At 35.7% G+C, this 9,492-nt stretch overlaps 2 protein-coding genes across 2 annotated transcripts; both read left to right on the top strand.

Annotated features, from left to right (window-relative positions):
* The first annotated feature begins 1,756 nt into the window (after positions 1-1,756).
* On the top strand, positions 1,757-6,073 carry LOC111370958 (GPI-anchor transamidase-like). The gene is made up of 6 exons (XM_022992871.1): positions 1,757-2,267; positions 2,398-2,486; positions 3,926-4,007; positions 4,567-4,752; positions 4,856-5,004; positions 5,610-6,073. Exons 1-5 carry the CDS (start codon positions 2,226-2,228, stop codon positions 5,000-5,002), a joined length of 546 nt encoding a protein of 181 aa, XP_022848639.1. The 5' UTR covers positions 1,757-2,225; the 3' UTR covers positions 5,003-5,004; positions 5,610-6,073.
* A 924-nt stretch (positions 6,074-6,997) lies between these two features.
* LOC111370957 (pentatricopeptide repeat-containing protein At2g01860) lies at positions 6,998-9,048 on the top strand. The gene has a single exon (XM_022992870.1). The coding sequence runs from the start codon at positions 7,343-7,345 to the stop codon at positions 8,813-8,815; it is 1,473 nt and encodes a 490-aa protein (XP_022848638.1). The 5' UTR covers positions 6,998-7,342; the 3' UTR covers positions 8,816-9,048.
* The last annotated feature ends 444 nt before the right edge of the window (positions 9,049-9,492 follow it).

Genomic DNA, 9,492 nt, shown 5'->3' with positions numbered 1-9,492 from the left:
AAGTTAATTGATGTCTTGTATATCCTACATCTATGTTGCTCGGACTTGGGAATGGGTGTCGGGTACAGATACATATCTAGGAGTAGGATCTTTATTCTTCTAAAACTTAGGATATGGATATATGGCCTTGAGTACATGGGTATATCTAGCAAACATAAATTTTTAGAAGATAAATACTTATAATTATATATATATTTTGTAGGGAGTGTAGCATTAAATGGGCTTGGTTTCATCCTATCAAAATCTTGGTTTTATGCCTCAAAATCGATTTTATTGCTTTAAAAATCATGGATGCACTCTTTATCTCCTTGCAACTCCTATTTCTTCCTATGATGAGCTCCTTTTCACGTTCTTGCCCTGTAGATTTCTAAATTGAAGGATCCAACATGAGATTCATATCTATACCCATGTCATATTGTGTTGTGTTGACACATGTACGTCGTCCAAACTGAAGAGTCCGAGCATCATAGGTCTACATAAGCGGTCACACATTCATTCTTCTACCTATGTGGGATGCTGCATGGTTTTGGTTCTAATATTACTTTATGGCCTATATCCTAGATGTCTTCTCATTGTAGGTTAAGTAGTCTATCTGAATTCTTCTTTCATATGCAGGGAAAATACAAAGTGTACAACCTTTGTTCAGAGAGGTTATACGACGCCTCACTATTTCAGGGAAAGGTGCGTTTTTGCCTTTTTGTTTTCTGTTCTACATTATTATTACGGTCGTGTTACATGTACATAATTGTTACCATACTATTGATTTGATGATCTCTAAAATTGTATAGTTTATACATGAATAACTCTATTAAATAGAGATGAATACAATGTCAGATCCCATTAAAAATAGGACTCGTCTAATTTGAATATAAACTGTAGAGAAATAAAAGGAACAACTCTTACTAACTGACTGACTGGCTTATCTTATCTCACCAATTTATTCAAATTCAAATAAAGATAAAACTAAAACTATGATAACTATATCACAATAAAATTGTAACCTCTCTACACTCACCCTCAACTTGGTGTGAAGATATCAATCATCCCCAGCTTGTCTACACATTTTTCAAAGCTTTGTCTTGCTCCACCCTTTGTAAAAATATCTACTACCTGCTTCTTGGATGGCCCGAACAGAATGCATACTTCACCATTGTGATGCGCGGACCCTTCTTTTTGGCCAGCGTACTCGTGTTGACACGACATGACATAGGTACGGGTATGAAATACTGGTCAGAAACGGCAAGTTTCAACCAGACATGGCTAGATGTGGAAACTATTGGAGTTCCTGCTGTTGCCGCCATTGTTGCGCAGAGCCAGGGTTTAGGGAAGAAGAAAGGGGGTTTAACGGGTGTTGGAGTTGGGCGGGCCTTTTTTTCTTTTAACTTTTGGACCTTTTTGGACTTTTTTCTTAATTCACTGTGGTTGATAGTTGATGCTTATTTACAGCCTAAAAGTTTTATAAGTTAGGTTTATTTATCTCTCTCTTTTTTTTGTCTTATTGATTGTATTATTTCTTAAATATGCTTTTTAGTTCTTTTGATTTAGATAAGATCATTTTAATTAAAAAAAATATCATGGCAAATAATTTTTTTATTAATTTTAGTTTCTTAGTTTTTAAAAAAGTTTATACGAAAAGCTAAAAAAAAAAAAAAAAGATTTTTTAATAAATTCTAAAACAGTTTATTTTTGTTCTAAATTAATTTTTTTCTAAAACAAATAAGATAACTAATTTTGTACTTTGTCATGTCAATTTATTTATTTATTATTATAATTTTTTTTTTGGTGTTTTAGACTTTGTTTATAAATTTCTAGTTGATTCTTAAGTGACATGTTTATCTTTTAACAATTTGCAACTAATTATTATTTAACTTTTTACATGTGAATTTTTTTGAAAAAAATTTGAAATTTCAAAGACATACCTACGTACCCGTGTCCGAAATTTGGACTCTTTTTAGTCATGTCCCCGTATCCTACGTTTAAAAAAATAAATTATCCGATACTTAGATTTTTTACCCATATCCGTTAACCGTACCCAAGTTCGAGCATCATAGGTACTGGTGTTTTTGATCTTGCTAGACCTTCTATATGTGACTTGACCTGTGTTCTCTTGGGTATTCCTTTCTTGTCACCAGTATGAAGTGTTCCTTTTAGTAGTTGCTAAATGTAAAAGGGTGTCCGCTTATTTGCAGCTTCAATCGCCTGGTGTTTTGGCTATTGGAAGTAGCATGAAAGGAGAGAATTCATATTCGCATCACTTGGACTCTGATGTAAGTGCTGATTACCAGTTTCCTCTTTCTGCTGTTTGATCGGATGTGATAGTTCCTGGTGATTTTTGTTTTCTCCACCTGTTCTGAACTTTTGGGTAATTACACTCTCATATTTGTTTCTTTGATACAGGTTGGTGTATCTGTTGTAGATCGATTCACATTTTATACCCTTGCTTTCTTTGAGAGGCGAAATATGTATGACAATTCCTCATTGAGCAGGTATGTAAACATATATAATTTGATGCATATTTCCATGACGTTATCGTAATATTCCTCCTATAAGTTCTTTTCATTTTGAGAAATTTTCCTGTCATGACTGAAGTAGTAAGAGGATACAGACAATGCCCTCCAAAAATTTTTCTCAAGGCATTCCTTCATTTGTCAACATTCAATATTTCAAATTTTTTATTCTGATTTGAATGTATAAAATTTTCCCTCCTGATACTGCAACCTTCACACCCTTCGACTGAGATGACTTTGGAGGGAAGTGAAGATGAGAAATGGAATGTGGAGTTTTATTTTTGGGTTTGGTGTGTACATCAAGATGGACAAGAGGGAGATACAAAGAAAAGAAGAATAAACTATATACTCATAAAGAATTGATGTTAATGTGATCCAGTTGAGTAGAAGATCGAGTTGGTCGAGTGAGCTTTTACTAACGAAGGTATTTAAGTAAGAATGAAGCAGTTTTGACAAAATTTTCAAAACATGATTATTTTCATTTCTATCTGTGGAAGAAGACCTTTTAAAAAACTTTCCTTTTATTTTTTTGAAGTCTATACATCCTTTTACAAAACAATTTAGATTTTAATTTTCTCTATTGTTTAGCCGTTCTAAGTAATTTCTGAAAGTGTGAAGTAATTGTAGCATAACCAGCATTTCTGCATTCTGGCTGGGTATAAATTGTCAACATAAGCGCAATTCAAACCTTTTTACAATTTTATTAATCAACTGGATCAATGTCACTGCATAGCAATTTGCTTGAGGCAGATGGGGGTTTGGTGACAATAGAAAAGAGCAGCTGTTTTTCAGGATAATTCTTCATTTCCTCTTCTGTCCTGAATATAAGATAACCGAAGATAAAAAGAAAGTCTAGATCACTACTTCCGCAAATTGTGTGGGTTATTGTTGCCCTAAAATAACTATGGATGTTCCTGTAAAGTATCTGCTGAATCAAATAAGTTAATCCTTCCAATTTTGGATGTGATATCTCATATATTGAATGAGAATATCAGTTGTTATCTGATGGAATCCTGTGAAACTTGATTCTTCAATCTGACATTCTGACCAGTGTCTGATCCTTGATCTCTTGCATTCATCTCAACTCAGTGCATTTTGGGCAAAGTTTAAATTTTCTCTAAGATGGTCGAACATACTTTTCACTTATTATCCATGAATTCCTTGGGACCACTGCTAATAAGCAGTTAAAGCATGACCAAGAAAGCTCTTAATGGTGAAATATTTGTCTTCATGGGAAAATGCTCATGCTCTACAAGTATTATTCATATATATTATTCATTTTCTCGGGCATAGGGGCAATTTTTTTTTTTTTAATTTTTCATATATTATTATTATTGATCTTCAGGCCATTAACACCTCAAGCTCTTTTCAACCTTGAAATTTTGGATCATGATTTTGATTTTACCTTTGTTTTGCAGCCTTTTTAGTTCATATAACCCAAACTTGTTGATGTCAACTGCATATTATCGAACAGATCTTTACAGCCGGCCATTGGAGGAGGTATATAAAATTCAGATCCCTGATTTTTGTTCAAATTTGATGATCCCCTGTTCTGTTTATTAAATGTTGAGAAAGAGAGTTTCGTTTTATCACATAAAATTAGTTACCATGCATCAAGAAATAGAATGAGCAACTACGTGCGTGCACTCGAGCACGCTGAGAAAGAGAACAGTATTAATTTGTTTTGTTTAACTACACAAAATTCATGTACCTCCCATCACCATCTGTGTACCCAGGCAACATTTATTGTAGTGGACACTTCAATGAGGAGAATACTACTGGTCATTCCCTTCTCTTTCTGCTTATATTCCTTTTCTTTGCTGAAGTTGCACATGCCACCATACATTTTTGATGCTGTGAAGATTACCAATTCAAAATGAAAAAAGTTCTGTAGAAATTATTATAACAGAATTTTATATAGCTTATTTCTATCATTACTAAAATTCAGTATGTGAAAGAATGACTTTTAACTTATTAATATGTACAGGGTGGTAATTGATTGGTAGCCATTTGATATCTGCAACTTAACTTTGTAATTTCCCTCCACTGCTCTCTTTAGGTACCTGTGACCAATTTCTTCGGTTCTATCATGGAAATGATCCACACTGATTCAGCTTACCGTGCCTTCTCGGGCAAATTCTCTAAATCTAAAAGTGAAATTTCTCTGGATCAGCCAGATGAGGACAAACAGAGAAGTCTAAAAAGTTCTGATGTTCTTCAAGAATTGACTGGGCCTAACATGACTGTGAGAGCTCTATATTTTTGCTAAATATGAAGTTTTTTAAAGCTTGTTTTGTCATCTTCTCAGCTCTTTATATGTGAAACTGATGAGGAAAGGATTGCTACAGGATAAGCATGCTATTTGTCCTTTTACACGCACCTGGAATGCTATTCTTGGTAGGATGGAAATGATGAAGGAATTAGATAGCTTGGTGAACTATGGTTTAATATTGATGTTTTTACTCGTGACTGGTTCTTCTTGGTTTTCAAGATGAAGGTAAGAAGTGATAACATCTTTTCATGGATCCTCAGGAACTTTTTACAATTAAATTATTAATATTTCCTGGTAAAAGCAACGTAGATCTTGCTTTCTCAATGTTTTCCTGATTTTTCTTTTGGTACGGTTTTACTATCATTGTTTAACCAATTAATGAAGAAATTATCCCCCTCGCCTCCACTCAAGTGTCCTCTTGAGACTTTAAAATTATTTTTGATATCTGCTGACGTACAACGGTAGAACATTAAGCCCCTCTTTGGGATATATTCTTTAAAAAAAATTTTCCCCCCGACTTATTTTCAACCAAAAATTCTTCCAATAAAATAATTTTGCATGTGAACCCATAACTCTTCTACTTTTTAACCCCATGTTCTTTAAAAATATCACTTTTCACAAAATCTATTCTCAAAAATTCATCATCAAACAGGCACCAAGCCTTTTCTTCACTGTTTCTTGAAGTGGATGTTACTACTTAAAACTATTCTATCAGGGGCATTTGCTGTTTTGTTTCTGGAATAGATGTATTCATATATCAGCCCTCATTGATCTGTTTCGTTACAATTAATAGTCTTTCTAAAATTTATTGTGCTTTCCTATTATTTCAGGTGATCTACTGCTGCAGTCTTTGCCTGTTAAAGCTATCAGTTCTCACAAATGAAATTCAAAAAACTTGCTGATGGCCCAGAAGATATGATGTTTGTGCAAACCAGAGGACCATCATTGAGATTTTCTGAAGATTTTATATTGCAGAGCTGAAATCAATATTGGAAGTCTTGAACAGTCAAGCTAATCGAGTTATACTGTGTTTCATATGTTGGAAATCATTGAAAATGGTGCCCAGCATCTGATAAAGAATTGCCGTAAACTTTCCTTGTCCAGTTCTTAATTGAGTAATTTTATAGGAATTGTGAAGTTATAGATGTTTGGTTCTACTGATTGACTTTGATCCTGATGGTTTGTGTGAAAATCACTTCCTTTCCAAGGTTGAAATTTGTTACTGACATGTAATCATAGCTTCAAGTGCTAGTGGGTTTGTGGTTCTAAACTATAATTGATTAGCGTTTTCTTAGCACGAGGTTGGATCCCTCTATAGCATGAACTTGGGCGTTCTAGCTCAACTTGCATATAACTGATCTTGGAGAGAAAAGAGTTGGGGCGCAATTCTTCTTGTTCCAAGCTCAACCCTCGTATTTGTCTTCTATTTAGATCAATGGTTCTCGTAACATTGTGATGGATGAACATTTTAGCACGAGCTTTGATCCCTCTAGCTTGGCTTTCTATAATATGAAATTTGGTATTCTAGAATCTCGCTCAACTTGCTTATAGCTGATCTTGGAGAGAGGAGAGTTGGGCACAATTCTTCTTGATCCAAGCTCGATTCTCTTGCAAGGGTTTTGGCGATTTGTTATTGCTTTAGATCGATAGCCCTCATAAAATTGTGATGGATGCACATTTTCTTAGCACGAGCCTTGATCCCTCTAGCTCTGCTTTCAATAGCACGTACTAGGGTGTTCCAGCTCAACTTGCTTATAGTTGACCTTGGGAGAGAAAAGAGATGGGCAATTCTTCTTGTTCCAAGCTCAACCCTCGTACAAGGGTTTTGATTATTTGTTATCGTTTTAGATCGACGGTTCTCATAATATCGTAGTGGACGATGATGTTAGAAATTTGCTTATAACATTTCTGGAATGTCTTGAAAGTGCCATCCTTGTGACATTGGGGATGGAGTATAGGTTAATTGTTCTTTTAGTTTCTCACATTATTAATATTAATTGAGAAACGTCTCAAATGTTTGATTATGCAAATCTTGAACTCTTAAAAAAATATCGATTTTTAGTTATTCAACCTCTTAGTTCCCAATTTTCTTACTATGAAACGATTTTTATAGTCTTATCGGCTATTTGAGATGTGCATCCAAATCGAATTGATATTTTTGTCCATAATATTAAATTAAATTAAATTGTACAAATTATGATTCCTATTTATTTTTCTACTGAAACGTTAAAAAGAAGAGAAATAATAGAATATAATTCCAACTACCGACTTGAGACCTCAATGAAACTCAAAACACCGCCAACTGCAAACATCATTCATTACTAAATTCCGCCACCACCACAATCGCACAACCGCCGGTAACGAGCACCACCATTCTCTCTCGTATGTGCCAGCCGTCATCGTCATTCTCCTTTTTCCCTGTCTTCAAACTTCGTAGTTGGCATGCTAAGGAAGTATACACCTGATTGGTGTTCGACAAAATGCCCGTTACAAGTTGTTGAATCAGTACTGTGTTTCTGTAATACAATTCGGGCTACTAGAACTGATTTGTGAAAGTTGACAGATGGAGAGCTTAATTTTCTTCTCCCTGTATCCATATCCGATCTCTGAATGTAATATTGTTACTATTGATTTGCGTAGAACACTGTTTGTGGCACGAGCAGATAGCAGAAGACCTTATCGTAGAAAACTTGAACTTCCCAAGAACCTTCGCTATCCACGTCGAACTAGAATTTCACCCGACTTTCACCCTGATCTTCGTAATGTCGAAGAATCGTTTCCGGAATTTGACTCTGGATCATCAGCAGTTGATTATAACGAAAATGATACTAGTTATGACTGCGATGATGAAAATGTGGTCTGGGAGTCTGATGAGATTGAAGCCATTTCATCCCTTTTCAAAGGGAGAGTTCCTCAAAAGCCAGGGAAACTGAACAGGGAAAGGCCTTTGCCGCTCCCTCTTCCTCACAAGCTTCGACCTTTGGGACTTCCCACCCATAAAAAGCTCCTCAGGACTGATCTTTCTTCTTTCGTGAGGCAGCCGTTATCGAATCACATTTACAAGAACCCCACTTTCTTGATTGGCTTAGCTAGGGAAATCAAAAGTCTTCCTCTGGAGGACAATGTATCCGTGGTCCTCAACCAGTGGGCTCGGTTTCTGCGCAAAAGGTCCTTGTCACTAACAGTCCGTGAGTTAGGCCACATGGGTCTTCCTGAGCGAGCTCTACAAGTTTTCTGCTGGGCTCAAAACCAAACCCATTTGTTCCCAGACGATCGCATTCTTGCTTCAACTGTTGAGATATTGGCAAGGGCACATGAGTTGAAAATGCCTTTTGATTTGGATAAGTTCATCAGTTTGGCAAGCCAGGGTGTGTATGAGGCGATGGTCAGGGGCTTCATTAAAGGGGGAAATTTGAAACTTGCTTGGAAGCTTGTTTCAGCTGCCACGGATGGGAAAAGGACATTGGATGCTGGTGTTTATGCGAAGCTAATACTAGAACTTGGGAAAAATCCCGATAAAAGAATACTTGTATTGCCCTTATTGGAGGAGCTCGCAAATAGAGAGGATCTCCAATTAACTCAGCAGGATTGTACGGCTATCATGAAAATTTGCATAAAACTCGGGAAGTTTGATGTTGTAGAGGCATTATACGAATGGTTCAAGAAGTTTAATGGAGTTCCAAGTGTAGTCATGTACACCACCCTGATTCATAGTCGATATTCTGAGAAAAGATATAGGGAGGCAATGGATGTAGTCTGGGAAATGGAGGCTTCAAACTGTCTGTTTGATCTCCCAGCTTATCGAGTGGTAATAAAGCTCTTCGTAGCTTTGAATGATCTCTCGAGGGCTGCAAGATATTTTTCTAAACTTAAGGAGTCAGGTTTTTCTCCAACTGTTGACATTTATCGGGAATTAATCAAAATTTACGTGGTTTCGGGAAGGTTGGCCAAGTGTAAAGAAGTCTGCCGGGAGGCTGAGATGGCTGGATTGCAGTTGGATAAACAAACTCAGTTATCGTTATTGCAACTTGAATAATTGTGGAGTTATGGAACACAATCCCATCTCTTTTTCTGTTTGATATCCTTTATAGCATGTTTAGAACGCAAGATTGAACACAAGAATCTTCTAGTATTATCATAAAATCTTCTTCGATCATATTCAATTCTATCCGTTCGTTGGTATTGAATTGAGATGAGAAGATGATCTGATTATTGTTGTTATTACTTGAAATTAGTTTATCATTTCTAAATGACCATTTTCCATGCACATATTTTCATTTTTTTTTCTTGGTTTGAAATTTGTATTGTTTAGAGGTGATTTATTATTGGTCTTCATTTGGACTTAAGAAGTAGATGAATTTTTTTGGGGGGACTATTTTAGTTTGTTCCATTTTCAAGAAACTTGTTGAATTGCAATTTTCCCTTTTCGACTAGTTTTAAGAATGTTCGGAATAGTTTATGAGGCAGCACAACTGTTCTTGTGAGCTATCGAAAACTCGACTTGTTGTGCCCCTCATTTTATCAATACGTTATCAAGAAACTTGTTGAATTGCAATTTTCCCTTTTCGACTAGTTTTAAGAATGTTCGGAATAGTCTATCAGGCAGCACAACTGTTCTTGTGAGCCATCGAGAACTCGACTTGTTGTGCCCCTCATTTTATCAATACATGTCATAAAACGAGAAAATTGAGAAAATCAATGCTGGTGTCTAAT

Source organism: Olea europaea, chromosome 21, assembly GCF_002742605.1.
Source record: "Olea europaea var. sylvestris chromosome 21, O_europaea_v1, whole genome shotgun sequence".
NCBI classification, from domain to species: domain Eukaryota; kingdom Viridiplantae; phylum Streptophyta; class Magnoliopsida; order Lamiales; family Oleaceae; genus Olea; species Olea europaea.
This window is presented reverse-complemented; position numbering and strand designations above follow the sequence as displayed.